Raw genomic sequence first — 15,400 nt, 5'->3', positions numbered from 1 at the left:
TTTCGCCTGGAAGTCTCTAGAAATATGGCACCTTACTGAACGAAATTAAAAAGAGTGAAAGAGTTCACAGACACCAGAATGAATGCGTTCACAGTATCATTCATCAGGCAGTAATACAGTACGTTCAGTTCACGTTCACCAAAATTATCAACGAGTTCATGAACTTTCGTTCAATGAACGCGTTCAGCCGCAACACTGGATTTAACCCCTACTGGAGAGAGTTGTGGGAGACGACGATGATTGGTCAAAGTTGCTGGAAAATTGCGGTGATTGGTTAAAATTGCAACGTCGCGCTGAATTCGCGGGGAATCATTGAATTCGCGTGAATTGGTGCGATCGCAACATCGCGAATTCCTGGAGGGTCTGACTAACGTAATCATTTCAAATGATATCTAGACAATCTGTTGAAAACAGTGTTGTGTAGACACAATAGATTTATTTGTACATTTTTATTTCAAGTCTCTACCTTCGTTGTTTCAGTGAGTGTTGGCCGTGTTGCGTCTTTGCTCCACAGCTTCACTCGTTGTAAACCAACCAATCAGCGCGCAGCTCATCTATATATTCATGAGAATACCATAAAAGGAGAAAACCTAGCGTTTTTTCCCGGGAAAATTTCAGAGGATGTATCAGGGGGCATAGAACAGCACCTGGGCCATTTTCAGCCCAACCAATGTTACATACCCTATTTGGAGACCTTAAGGAACAGTGTGAAATACCCCAAAAACCCAGTCAATCACCCCTTTAAATTATACTTTGGTTATTACTTTCATAATACAGCATTAAATGAAAGAAGTTCTGTTGTGTACATAGTTAAACTCTAACATACTCCTTAGTAGCCGGGCTATGATCGTTTGATGCTGATTTGCACCCACACACACTTGATGATTTGCTGTCATTTATCAACTAAGCATTCCATACTATTCCAGTGCCATTAACCTTAGAATTAGATCCAAAGATTAATTGTCATTGGCACATACAATTAGAAGAGGTGTTACTAGGGGTTACCTATGCAAATTAGATAAAATATTATATTTTGAATACATTTGTGAGAGATCTTGAATTAGGCTATACGGTTGAAAAAGGATACTTTTAAAATTGCGTGATACCTTTGCAATTCACATCTGAAATCTGTGGAAGAAGGTATTGTTTACATCATCATGTCATCTAATACTGTTTACTTTTGTAACTGCTCACAGTGAATGCTTCCCGAATTAAGAAACTTGTACCCCAAGAAGTGCTAGATCAGTTTAGTTTAACAGACTGAAAACATCATATAGGATGCAAATAATCTAATATTAAAAAATAAAACAAATATTCCATCCATACCACATTTAGATGTTAGTCACTCACATTTAATGTGGGAACTTGTCACAGTTAGAGAAAAATCACTTATTTCAAGGATCCAAATATAAAACTATATACAATGACAAATGAATGATGACAATGACATTTAACAAGACTAAGTTTAACATTGGACAAACAAATTACATAATGTTGAGAAATTATGGCTTGCACATCTGTAAAAACAAAAAAATAAAACTCCCCATTATATGGCATTGGTATGGTACTTTCAGTTTCAGAACTGGAATTTGAAATGCAAATGAACAAAAATCCATTATATTTCAGAAATTACATGTTTACAGTTAAATTGTCATTCAACTGTAAATCAGCTGCCTAAACCTTCTACTACAAAATCCCTACAAGATGATCTTACATAATACATTCACAATAATAAAATAATAAATATAATAAATTAACCATATTTTTTATAACTTAATGATGACAAATGTAATAAAAAAAAATATGAAAGCAAATAGTGGGTGTAGTTTCTATTTACATATCCTTCCCCAGAAATCCCCAAGACTCCCCAATTACTACTTGTGCAATGTTTAAGTACCAAATTATGACTGAACTCCTCTATTTTGTGTTCATGACACTAACAATAACTGTTGAAATGATGTGAGTACATGTTATTTTGGTATGACATATCATTCATTCAATAAGCAGGGAATATCAAACCAGTTGACGGTACTTGGGCATCATTATTAGCGCATTGTGCCAACATCAAAGGTTCCTCTCCAAAGTTTGAAATCAAGAGAACTTCAAGTTAGGTGTTTTCCAGTCTATAAAGGATTCTATTTATCATATGTGCAGTGATTCCCAATGTTACCTCCTAGTAGTGCATCTTCATCTTTTAATATCCCTCTCCATTTCCCCAGGAATAAAGACTTCTCTTTCAGTCCTTGTAGACAGTCTGTTGACCATGGCCCCTCTCATCATGCATAATGTGCCTCCTCACGTGGATCCGTCTCACCCTTCTGTCCCCTCCTGCCATGCCGGCCCCCCTGTCCCCTCCTGCCCCCTCTTCCTCCAGCTGACCAGCCCTGGGAGAGGAACCCGAGCCACCAGACTCCAAAAGACCCACTCCACCGGGACCAGAGCGTCCATTCTCATAGATAAGAATATTGAGAGTTTCTTCAAAAATACGTGCTTCTGGAAACTCCACCTATCAGGTATGAAAAAGTATGATCAGGTCCAAGCACTGAACAGATTTTTTTAATTTACAAGAATATTATACATATATTTAACAACAATAAGCCACCTTCCTTTCTAACCAGGAGCAAACTGCTAGACCCTCACATATCCAGATTCAAAGGCGGACACTCGCCAGAGATGATTGAGACAGCAGTGATGAAGGGAACCCTAACCCAGTGATTAAGGGTTAGGGTTAGCCCTAACCCTCCACACAGCTGGTCTCCGACCTCTCATTCATCCTGATTCTGTACTTATACTTGAGTGAGTTTAACCAATTTACATCAGCTACATTAACTATTCATTGAAAGTAGTCATCAACTCAGATTAAATGATGAACTGACATGGACAAGAATAAATGTTACTATGACCATTTTCATTGACATAGCGCCCTATTTCTTTCAGACTACATAGAGGCTTACAGACTACATAAATGATTCATGAGGCACAAGACGGTATGCTCCTGGGAGTTACTCATAGTTATAATTCTGTTAATTTGGGGTTAAAATTATTCACCATATGTCAATATAGATTTTCTTCACCCTCAATAATACAGAAAAAATATATTTTCTAAAATCTAAGATGACCTAATTTAGGAAACTTCCTGAACAAGAAATTAGCCTTTGCCTGGATATCAGTAGCAGGTTAAACATAAGGATATCCATGTTTGACTACTCATACTTTTCTAATTGTATTCAGCCTATTGTCTGCACCTCTCTATCACCAGATGTCTATCTGAGGTTAGTATTTTTTTTCCTGGGAGTTTTTCCTTGTCTTCTTTGAGGGGTTTAGGTGCAGTTCAATGGGCACGGGAAGCCCTGTGTGACATTGCAGGTATAAAAATACAATTTGATTTGATCGCATGTGGGCTAGCATTATTGGCATGCCATGTTGCCCATGTGCGTATGTTTACTTTGCAAAAACTGTATACCACACCGTCGCCAGATTATACATCATCACGGTACTCTAACTTCTTTCGAGGCACTCACTTTGGTCTGTTTCTTCTCAGTTGCATAGACAATGGAGGTACAGCAGACCTCAGCAATCTTGCGGCCTTCGCCATAAAAGGACCAACAACAGATCTCATCACCAAGCACATCTTTGACAAACAGAACACGGCCGTTGAAGCGTAGACCCAGCTTATCAAACAGCTCAATGTTCTTGAGTAGGTTGTCATCAGAGTTACTAATGAAAAGGAAAAAATTAGGTTTGTCAGTCCATAACAATTAATAATAACTAATGTGTGTGCCAACATTTTCAATAATTACATGAAAATCTTGTGAAAGGCGTCAGTAATATACGGCTCAAACCAATCATTACTCATAATTATAAATGTATCTGACACCAAGAAAACCAATGACAAATGATCCAGTACTGTCAAAGCAGTTTTTTGTATTATTTACTGTTAAAGTTCAGTGACTGTGAATACTCTGGCCTTCATTAGTAAAAGTGACTGGATAATGCTTTTTAAATATTACTAGATTATTATTAGAGTATCTGAAGGACTCCTTGGATGAAAATGATTTGGTTGGCACCTCCATTCAAAATCTGAACACACTACTGCAAATTTCTCCAACATATCACAACCAATCGCAAAGCCTAATATACACACTTTATTGCACAAAATCACCAGTCATATTGCACTTATTTCTTATCTTATTTTATATTTTACATTGTATAGTAGTGTTTAGAATTATTTAGACAGTTGTACATTTTCTACTTTTTAATATTTAAGATTCTTATATGTTTATCGTATGAACCTTCCTGCCACAGTACATTCCTTGTTTGTGTAACTTGTTGAATAAAGCTGATTCTCGGGCTTAGGGAAACCTTTTGGCTAGACAACCATTAAAATATTCTACAACATCTGGCTAGCTTGCGCACGACTCCAGATCATTTGATAATTCAGTACAGTAAATTGATTCATTTTCACAAATTTTCGATTTCATATAATTAAAGATGACTTAACATCCCAGGGGGAATTACAATTTATTCATCCACGAGGAGCTTCTGTGATTCTACCCAATGAACTGTTTTGTTTTTGGTAACTCGTATATTGAAAGATATCTAGAAGAAAAAGCCTGGAGTGAATAAACCTAGAAAAAGTGGAGTAGGTTCTGGTTGTCATTTGAATTTCCTTTCTTTTGAGGCTTTTCACAAAACATAACTCACCACAAACATTTATTATTATCACTACTACTTGTATGAAGTTAACACTTCTGTGCTTGGTATTTAGGTGAGGGTATGTCTTTTTCTGAGAACCATTTTGAAGGGTAACATTACCTGGTATACGAGTACTTGTTGTTTCCTCTGTTGTTTTGAAGCTTAACTACAGGCTGCAGAAGACAGAAAACATTAAAATATGAATTCATTTATATTTACTGCTCAAATATAATTCACTACTGGATAATATTTCATTTGCACATGTAAGATTTATTGTTGTCTTAACACCCTGTATTGCCCTGAACCTTTTTCTCTTGAAGCTCTCCTTTGGCATTCGATATTCCCATTCGTTTCTCTCACCTTCCTACAGGTGGCAATCATCCTTTGTTCTTCTGTGGCTGAGGTGATCATAGGAATGCGGCACACCCCCTCATAGATGTCATTTCGCATCTGAGGGACACCAGAGCCACATTCTCCATCAATATATCAATGAAAAAATAAATAGGACTGATATGACAAAAAACACAGACAAATCTTTAGAAGTAGATTGAGGTATATATAGATTTTAGGAATTGTTACATAAACAGCATTTTATTCAATACATGGGTTCTGATTATTATAAGGGTATGGATAAAGAACACCCAATTCCACTGCAAAATTAAACAGATGAGGCGAGACAGTACCTGCATGGTAGCGAGGCAGTGTTGGACCAGCCCCTGGACCCTGTAGTACTGAGCCTCTTTCAAAACTTCCTCCAGCTCTCTGTGGGCTTCAGGGAGAGGCACTGAGCCATCCCGTAAGAAGTTCAAGACCAATCCAAAATGGCGCCCACACCTATCCAACACTATCCAGCCTAGAATAAAACCATATGAAATGTTTCTTTCTTGCAACTTTCAACAATCAGCACTGTTTCTTCTAATCCCAAAGTGTGAGCTCTGGTAGCAGGAAGTGTCACATACCTTCTGAGTCTATAGCGACGTCGGTTCCTCCATCACACATGCTCCTCAGCAAGCTTTCCTCTTTGCTCAGGGTTTGTACTGTGGTATAATGCAGGGAGCCCCCCACGTTCAACTTGATATACTTGCTCCTTGCCAGTGCTCCACCACTCTCCTTCTCCTCAGAGCCCTGGCTGGCAGAGCCCTGGCTGGCAGACAGAGGAACAGGGACTGGGGAAGTTGCCATCCTCTGAGCTGAAGCCTCAGCAGACATAGCAGCTCATGAAGCTACAGATTCCTGAATGAAAAACAAAGGCACAGATAGGAGACCATCTTAACATAACATGTCAACAGGGTTTAACAGTTTCTTTTATTTTAGAGTAATAAACTGATTGATTGCTATCCCTGTATAATATGCCAAAAATAGCAGTACCATCACAGAATTTGATGACCTAGTTCTGAGCAGGGGTGTCGCCAACCATTTTTCAGGGGCTGCAGCCTCCAACCTTTTGAGTGTAGCCCAGAATGACATTTTAATATCTCGACAAGTAAGTAAGTAAGTACCGTAAAACTTCAAATAATAGCCCGGGCTTCTATTTACCCAAATCGCCGAAATGCACCGGCTTGTATTTGAGACAGGCGTCTATAAGAGACAGGCCTTTAATTGACAATAGGAGGTTACCACATTATATTATTTATTTTTTATTCGTATTATTCGTATTTAATTAATATTTATAATTAATTCGAATGTGTTTAACAAATCATTTAATGTAAGAATTGTCTTTGGCTATTGGCAGCATAAAAAAAACACAAAAAACGAAACGATGTGACAGCAATAAGCAGAACAATATAAATTACTGCTAAACGAATACCGGTATGTTTAAAAATCATTTAATGTAAGAAATGTCTTAGATTACCGGTATTGGCAGCATAAAAAAGAAATGATGTGACAGCAATGGGCAGAACAATATCTACCGCTAAAATCCATCATATATGAACTTGTTGCCCGAAACACATCAACAAGAAAGAACGCTACCCTGTAAAACAACTGCAATCATTTGATAGAAAATTACTCTATTCATCACTATCATCATCCCCACGATCCTCAATGACAAGTTCATTGGCAAATTCCTCCTCCACGTCGCTCTCCTCCACTCCTCCCTCTCCAGCCTCCGCTAACTCTGCCTGCCTTGCTTGCAGTAACAGCTCCCGCCCAGATGCGCACGGTTCTCCCTCTTTGAAACAATGGATAAGGTGATCCTCGCTTCCATCAGAAGCTACTGTCAGGCCACATACCTAAGGATAACATCCCGAAGTTAATGAAATACATTATCTCCTCTTTCTCCCTCACACACACACACACACAGCGCGTGCTGCGCACAAGCATACCTTAAAGGAATTTTTCAGTCGCTCCGTATCTAGCTTTTCCAACGCTTGAAGTACCCAGGACACCAACAAGCGGCGAGCTGGGGCCCTCATATTTCCTCCAGCGGTGTACTCCTTGTCCACATCCCCTGCCATCCAGTTGTCATAGGACTCGTGCAGGCTGGCTTTGAACGGTTGGTTCCATACGACGTCAGGGGCCTGTATGTACTTTGTACAGCCACCGGGTATCACAGCCGTGGTTATGTTGTAGCCCCTTTTGAGCTCAGCTTTGGTCGCTGCGCTGATATGACAGCGATATGAATCCCAGGCTAGGAGACGAGGGGCAAAGTTAAGCTTTCCCACCACTCTCTGAAGCCAGTCTGCAGTCAGCTCCTCGTTCATCCATCCATTTTTGGACGTGGCCACCACCACCCCACTGATATTTTGCATTGCTTTCACCTCCTTGATCCCCCCTTTGAAGACAACGTACGGTTTCATTTTGGTCCCGTCTGCTTTCGCAGCCAACACCACAGTTAAGTGGCTCTTCTCATGACCTGTGGTTTTCAGTGGGACACTGCGCGCACCTCTTGCATCCACCGTTGTAGAGCCCACCATATCAAACCACACCGCTGTTTCGTCCATGGCTATAATGTTTTTCGGCTGTATTTTCTTTGACTTAATAATCCGCGTTGTATATGTTACAAAATTCACCAGTTTCTCAGTGAAGTGCTTGGCGTCTTTCTGGGCTACAGTTGTGCGTCTTCTGACTGAAAAGTCGTTGCGCTTCAGGAATTTGTCCAGCCAGCCAGCGCTCGCAGTAAATCTCTCCTCATCCCTGCCATCACTCACTGTTGCATACACTTCTTTTGCCTTGGCCCTGATCATTTTACGTGAGACTCTGAGATGCTTTGCCCGCATGCTGTGGATCCACTCACACACGCTCACCTCCAGCTCTTCACTGACCTTCTTCCTCCCTCCACCTCGCAGTCTGGCCCTTTTGTCGTCTTCCTTGGACAGACGTTGCAGTTCTGCTTTATGTTTACGCCATTCTCGCACTCTCTTAGGATCAATCGAGAAATGTCTTGCCGCTGCTTCTCCAGAATTTTGTTCGGCAAATTTGACAACTGTCAGCTTAAATGTCAAATCATACTTTTTTCTTTTTGTCTCCATGGTGGTATTGAGAGAATTAAGAAAAACTGAAGACTAAAAGAAAGTTCGTTAACCTGTTTGTTATGTTGCCATAGTGATGAGTCGTTTATGAACGGTTGCGTCTGTCACGTGAAATCAAATCAAAACATAGAACAAACGATCTGACGGGTTTTAAAAGATCAAATACAACCCGACACAAAAAAAAAAAAAAAAACAGACCAGGCCTCTATTTGAGACCAGCCTTTATTTACCCAAATCTGTTGTCACACCAGGCGTTTTAAAAGAGACAGGCGTCTATTTGGGACTCGGCTATTATTTGAAGTTTTACGGTAAGACTTAATTTATATAGCACATTTCATACAAGAATTGCAGCTCAAGGTGCTTTGCATAAAATCAATAAAAACAATAATACAAAAGAAACAATGTGTGTAATGTGTGAGTTTGTTACATTCTGTAACAGTCTGTCAAAATAAATGTGTCTCTAGCTTGTCAGTGAACGTCTCTAGCTCTAGCTAACTGTCTGAGGGGGGGGGGGGGGTCTGTCTGATGGTCCCCGTTTTGCCGGTGTGAATCGGTGAAACTCACTCCTCAAGTATGTAACAGGCCACCCGCGTCAATGAATAGCTAGATTTTCTTTGGCGTAGCTGGTAGTGGTCGCGCTTGGGATGCCAGAGGTGGCAGGTTTGACTCCCGGAGCAACCATTGGCCAAGTGAACCCTCTGATGGAGCAAGACCACGTCTGTTACATACAACTGGTGCCATCAATACACAACGCACGATGAGTACACAACCGCTACACCCGCTGCGTGACAGTGGTAAGAGAGTAAGCAGAAGAGGCTGGAGCATAAATGGCAGAACGTAGGCAAAGTCTGCACAGTAGTGATCGGGTGGTGGAGCCGCGGTATCGAGGTCCTGATCAACACTCCAATCACAAGCACACTAACCCCTTTTTTATTGTCAAATAACTAATTAAAAACAAACTGAGCAAAAAATGAGCACTTGAGCAGACATTAGTGTGATAAGAACAACCTAAAATGACAGACACCGTCTTTGCAAAATAATTCTTATGGTGCGTTTACACTGCAGCGACGCGAGCGACAACATGTTTTCCATTCATTTTCAATGGAGCCAGGCGAATCGCTTGCGTGGTGCATTGTGGGTAGCGACGCGATCGAGTTGAGATTCTCAACTTTATGCAAATGAGGAGCGATTTTCGGTAGCGATGGCCAATGGCAGTGTTTTCTTGTTTCTCGTAACGTAGCAACCATGGTAAACATGTCTAGCTTTCAGTTTTTAAGATGGAGGAGAAACTAATCGCCTGTGTGGCTGCATATCCAGTCCTGTACGATACGTCTCTGTATTTGTACAAAGACATTAATAAAAAGAATGAGGCCAGGCGCAGGTTTGCCGACGTTGTCGGTGCTCCTGGTGTTTTTTTTGTACTTTGTACTCTCGAACAAAGTTACGTTCCAGGGAGTTCCAGCCGGGCTACTACTATAAGCCCGGCTGGAACTCCCTGGTCGTATCGACAGATTAGCAGAGACTTTGAGTACTATAATAAAACGTTTTTACACATGTCAACGTGTATGTCTATTAAACAGTTTTGTATTTTGTATACAAGTTGTATTTTGATCGATGTTGCGAGTACGTAAACCCAAGTCTGCACACTTGGCCATGACAACTACAACAGTGACTTTAGAGAACTACAATTCTACATTAATCTGTTTGATACGCCCCCGCGCGTGGTGAACTGTGGGAAGGCGAGCGATGGCAAGCGATTTGCGTCGCTGCAGTGTAACGCTGCGTTCACACTGCAGCGGAGCGGGCGGCGCGGGGCGTCGGCTTCCAATTCATTTTCAATGAAACCAGGCGTTGACGCTCGCGTAGGGCATTGTGGGAAGGCGAGCGGAGCGGAGCGTTGCAAGTTGGATTTTCTCAACTTTATGTAAATGAGGAGCGTGAAAACGGAGCGTTGGCCAATCGGATTGGTTTCTTGTTTCTTGTAACGTAGCAACCGTTGGTCATGATAAACATTTCTAGGTTTGACAATTTCAAGATGGAGGAGAAACTTTTTGTATGTGTCTGCACACCCAGTTCTGTTCAGAACAAAGTTACTAATGTGACGAGCCTGAACTTAAAGATTACATTAAACTAATAATGCATGGTGCATGGTTGCCGATGTCGTCATTGTTCCTAGTGTGTTTTTATAGCCTACTTTTAAATTCAGTCTCGTCACATTACGTGACTGTTCTGTGCCACTGCTAGCCCAGCCTACAAACGACTGATTGAGTGACCGGTGGCGTAACATGTATTCTACTGTAATCTTGCACTAGTAAAATCTTGCACTTACATAAATGTTGTGTAAAAGTGGTATTTTGATCGATATTGTGAGTACATGAACCCAAATCTGCACGCTTGGCCATGACTACAACAGTGACCTTAGAGAACTACAACTCTGTATTAACTTGTCTAACACGCCCCCGAGCGTGGTGTACTGTGGGAAGGCAAGCGATGCAGAGCGTTAAAAAACGCTGCAGTGTGAACGCAGCGTAAACGCACTATTAGGCGTGCATTTTGACCTTTTAGTTGGCTCATGTCCCATCCACTAAAATGGAGGGGCGGGACTTATGACCTGTACTGCAGCCAGCCATCAGGTGGCGATTGAGATGTTTTGGCTTCACTTTTGAGGGGCTGTTACCATAGACTTATATACAGTAGACACAGCAAGCCTGCTCTGCCATAACAATATTGTGGTTATCAGACATGATTTATTCATCTTCATCTTTGCTCCAGAAGAACAACAATCTATAATGACGCCTTAACATGCCACGATATCACTAGCCTAATTATATTAGTTTATAATTACGTTTGTCATGCCATCAACATAATAACATTCATTACAAAATTGTAAGATCTGCTTTAAATTAACGGAAATAATCTCTATAAATAACCGTCATGTATGTGTGCAACCATTTGCAAAACTGGCTACAGCAACAAATATAGGGGGAGAGTTTTGGATATGTTGACTGGAGTTAATAGAATAAAATCGACCCAATAATATGACCTAGAACTGCGGTCCTGAAACAGCTCTCCGGCTCTGCAGGTACATGCTACTCGACCAGTCGGCTACCAAATCGGAAATGCAATACCACCAACATCCACCGGGACCGTTGCCTCAAGCCGAGGGGCGGGGGTCTGGCTGTTACCAGGCATTCTCTGCTGTTACTATGTCCATTCTTTTTACAGTCATTTATCTGGACTCAAAGCTCTGTAAACTCTAACATACAGGTTGCAGTATGCGCCATCTAGCGATCAATTGTGTCAGTAACAGCGTCCTCGTAGGTAAGGGTTAGCTCCGCCATGGGTAAAACCAACAACGCGCTTAGTGATAGCTCTACATACTGGATGAAATATACAGTACACAGTTTAGCTCAAAATTACTTTGTACGATTTAATGTACAACGTACAATACAATCTATCTGCAGAACAATTCGGCTAGGTGTTAGGCTAGCTTGTTTGCTTTTTTGACACTATAGCAACAACGGCTCGCTCTTTCGGTCAGTTCACTAACATTGCCTGTGCGTACGTAATGTGGTCGCATGCTATTGCAAATTTGTGATTGGTTTCATATCACTAACTACATTACATTTAGTAATTTGAAGCTAGGTATGTCTAGCTAGCTAATCGTTGGTATGAAAAAAAAACGTACCTCAAGTCAATTTGCTTGGCCTATATTCATTCTTAAATTTGAATTATTTTCACATGTATTCACTTTCTTAATTTAAGTTGCCATAGCGGTAAATTGTCCATTGCGCATCGTCTTCTTCCTGTTACACTGACAAACAATCGACGTGTAAACGCTGATCAAATCAGTGATTTTAGAATCCTGCCGCTCCGGTATCATGCACGGTTCAACCCGGTCCAAGTCTACCACAGTTATGGCGAAGGGTTCCTGGGAGCCCAAAGGTGATCCATTCTCAATGCATAGGTAGACTTGGTAAGAAGTTATCTCCAGTAGTTGCCATATTTTTAGCTAGCTAAAGTGCCTGCTACATACTGCTACTCACGTAGCCTACTAGCTGGCCTATGTGTAAATTAACGTTAGACTAGATACTCACCAAACCAGGCCAGCAAAGTCGCTGCAAGTGTCCTGCAGTGGCTACGTTTGAATGTAAATGTTGAGAAGCTTAGGTTAACTAACTAGCTATAATACACAGTACAAAGCAAACTGCAAGCTGTCGTTGTTGACTGTGCATGTAACTGAATGTCTACTTCTTGTTTTACTGCATCCAGTTTATTGGTGCATTACCGCCACCTTTTGCTCTGGAGTATAGGTCAGACAGTGGCATTACAACAAGATATCGTAGCTTAAAATGTCTCAGTCCCTTAAAGAAAAAACATCCCTATCGTTGTTGTCACCCACCCTTGCACCCTATACCTGCTTAGAACGTCACATTTCTCAAGTCAATAGAAATTAAATAACCGACCGAAAAGGTGCATAAGTGCACACGGCCATACCAGTGCACAGTGCCCATGATGAACACACACAAATTCCTAGTATTATAGATAAGGCTCAGTGGCCGTGATGCAGTCAGTGAGTAAGATGTCAGTGACACACACATATTTCAGTGACACACATAATATAGGCTATATAAATGCATATATAGGCTACATTGTATTTTGCATTGTATTTTTCATTTAGGTGAAAACACACCTGTATGAATTCAGTGAAGTTGCAATTCCTTGCATGCCCTGTCCACAGTGTCGGACTGGCCATCGGGAGAATCGGGAAATTTCCCGAACGGCCGGTCAAACTAACGGCCGCTATGGCCATGGCACTATGCAAACAAATATATAGCCTAATAGTTTACGCTTACTTTGAAGACGGCCTGAATACCAAGCAACTGTTTAACCGATCCAAAATCCAAAGGGTGTGGGGTTGGGGATTCCCCGGTGTAAACTTGAACGGTGCACTTGTCCATCCGGTTTACATTTACATTTAGTCATTTAGCAGACACTCTTATCCAGAGCGACTTACAGTAAGTACAGGGACATTCCCCCCGAGGCAAGTAGGGTGAAGTGCCTTGCCCAAGGACACAACGTCACCTGGCACAGCCGGGAATCGAACTGGCAACCTTCTAATTACAAGCCCGCTTCCCTAACCGCTCAGCCACCTGACTCCCCCCCGTTTACAGATCGCGATTGGTCAAAAATCTATTGTTTTCGTATGGCCAATTCGTTGGAGTGGGTGGAAGCAATGCATTGTATTAAAGTTTCTTTTGCAAAGAAATGGAAAGGAAAAGAAAAGGAGAAAAGGGTGGCGCGGTAAAAGCAAGAGACAAAAAACAACGGGCACTCCAAGCAAATGCTGCAAAATGTAAAAATATTGAACAAATGTTTAGACCGCCAAAAGCCAAGCTAAGTTAGGGAGAGTCTGCAGCCCGAAGATGCGGCAGTACCAGAGGTGTCAGGTGCAAGCAGCTGCATTTTCGACATTTAGAAAATTCAAATATCCAAACCATATTGTTTTCAATTTTCTAGCAAATATATAGAGCTAGGGTTAGGGTTAGCCTATCCCTAATGGTGCTGTGGTTAGCGTTAGGGTTAGAGATGGAGGCTGCTGTGGTGACAGGGTCCAGTGGAGACTTTGACAGATGCAGCAATGCAACTGTACACAATAGACTAGGCCATGTTAACAGGGTTATTATATGGAAATGAATTGATTTTCATTTTTGACTATAGTTAACTGATTGTTGTTCTTTTGTAACATCAAAAAGCAGATGCAGAAACAGAGAGAAGTAGGGAAAAAGAAAGTAATGGAGAAAGTGGAGGCAGGGTCAAGGTTATTATTGGGTGTGCTCACGCCTTTTTGCCCCCTAAAGGCCGAATTATACTTCTCCGACTCCGTTACGGACAGACGGACGGACGGAGTGGATTGGTTGAATTTATAGTACTCCGAAGGCTGTGGGTGCTGAAAACAATTCACCGCCAGAAGAGTAGGTGGCGCAACGTTTTTTTGTAAGTCGTCGTTGAGTGTTTATTTACCTAGGTTATCGAGAAGTCGGAGCAAATGTACAAATTAGCCGTTTCATCAATAAAATACGCACATTTTCAGCAACTACACTGCCCATTTCTCGTCAAATTTTAATTCAGATGCTGATTTACATGTACTGTTTAGCTGAAATATGAATTGTAAAAACGTACAGCAATGGCGGTCAAAGGATTCTGTTCATCCTGTTTATCACGGCAACCCCGCCCCTGACGCAAGCGGTTCTTAATACGGACCAATCACAGCCAAGGGGTATCCGTAAAATGACGGACGGACAGACGGATAGTCAGGAAAATCAGGAGGTGCACGTAGAGCTCTCTGAGGGGCTCGGAGAGGGCACGGAGAGGGAATTCCTCGTCGGAGAGGGCGTTCCCTGTGTCCGTCTCCGTAAAAACGGAGAAGTATAAATCGGCCTAAAGGATTCGTCAATAATTGGACTACATAGACAACGTCGATGTCAAAAGTTTTGTTTTGGTAGAGATTGAGTTGCTTGTATTTTTATTTACGTTTCGTTGCACGGTTTAGATGGAAATGATTTTTTTGGGGCAAAAAGTGCCTTTTGTCAACAAAGGGAACTCAGTGCTAGCCTACGTCACAACGTCAGCACACGTTAGCAACGACGCATGGATACAACGTGCATAGATGTGCTGTTGCACAGCGATTATCGTGCCGTGGTGTACTAGCAGCACATGTACATTTAAGCAAATCAAGACTTGTATGTACAGTAAGTAATGTCACATTAAATAATGTATTTAAACTCAAGCTTGTGTGGTGCGTCGCTGTCTTCAATGCCACAGCCTAAACTTTATGTCCAAAGAAACATTCTAATTTCTGGCGCTTTCAAACAATCCCCTCACTGATGTTTGGCTTGCAATAACAGCTAGCTTGTTCATAGCGAACTTCTTTTGAATTAGCCATTTCCCCTAAATAATGTCAAGCTTATTTACGTTTTTTGGGGGCATATTTTCAGTTAGCAGATGGAATCGCAATTCCATCTGAAATACTTCCGGTGACAATGTTGTTACAATAGCTTGTTTCAAAGGGGGTTCTTAATGAATTATGCAATATGAGTAGCCTAGCTAGGCTAAATGCTTGAAAATATCACTAGAAGGGAAAAACTTAATGGGATGGACCCACCTGCAACCGACGCAAGCAAGCACACCCTACAATTTCCCCAGAAATTGTACCCTCTCTAGTTTCAAATGCT

General features: G+C 41.4%; 1 protein-coding gene across 2 annotated transcripts; it reads right to left on the bottom strand.

The window, feature by feature from the left end:
• Positions 1–1,401: 1,401 nt before the first annotated feature.
• On the bottom strand, positions 1,402–12,437 carry kctd13 (potassium channel tetramerization domain containing 13). Of its 2 annotated transcripts, none has more exons than XM_062484388.1 (7): positions 12,263–12,437; positions 5,655–5,928; positions 5,379–5,548; positions 5,056–5,145; positions 4,816–4,868; positions 3,522–3,717; positions 1,402–2,506 (listed from the first exon to the last, which is right to left on the bottom strand). In XM_062484388.1, the coding sequence occupies exons 2-7, from the start codon at positions 5,902–5,904 to the stop codon at positions 2,237–2,239; spliced, it is 1,029 nt and encodes a 342-aa protein (XP_062340372.1). In that variant the 5' UTR covers positions 5,905–5,928; positions 12,263–12,437; the 3' UTR covers positions 1,402–2,236. The 2 variants fall into 2 exon arrangements, with proteins under 2 accessions (XP_062340372.1, XP_062340381.1); XM_062484397.1 differs by having other exon boundaries at positions 5,655–5,918.
• Between the last annotated feature and the right edge of the window lie 2,963 nt (positions 12,438–15,400).

This window comes from Osmerus eperlanus, chromosome 2, assembly GCF_963692335.1.
Source record: "Osmerus eperlanus chromosome 2, fOsmEpe2.1, whole genome shotgun sequence".
Classification (NCBI taxonomy): domain Eukaryota; kingdom Metazoa; phylum Chordata; class Actinopteri; order Osmeriformes; family Osmeridae; genus Osmerus; species Osmerus eperlanus.
This window is presented reverse-complemented; position numbering and strand designations above follow the sequence as displayed.

Excerpts from the sequence above, each read along its gene's own strand:
- kctd13 (XM_062484388.1), bottom strand. The coding sequence starts at position 5,904 with ATGTCTGCTGAGGCTTCAGCTCAGAGGATGGCAACTTCCCCAGTCCCT. Across the intron at positions 5,549-5,654 it reads CGTCGCTATAGACTCAGAAG|GCTGGATAGTGTTGGATAGG; the intron begins GTATGTGACACT and ends GTTTTATTCTAG. Across the intron at positions 5,146-5,378 it reads ACTGCCTCGCTACCATGCAG|ATGCGAAATGACATCTATGA; the intron begins GTACTGTCTCGC and ends GGTGTCCCTCAG.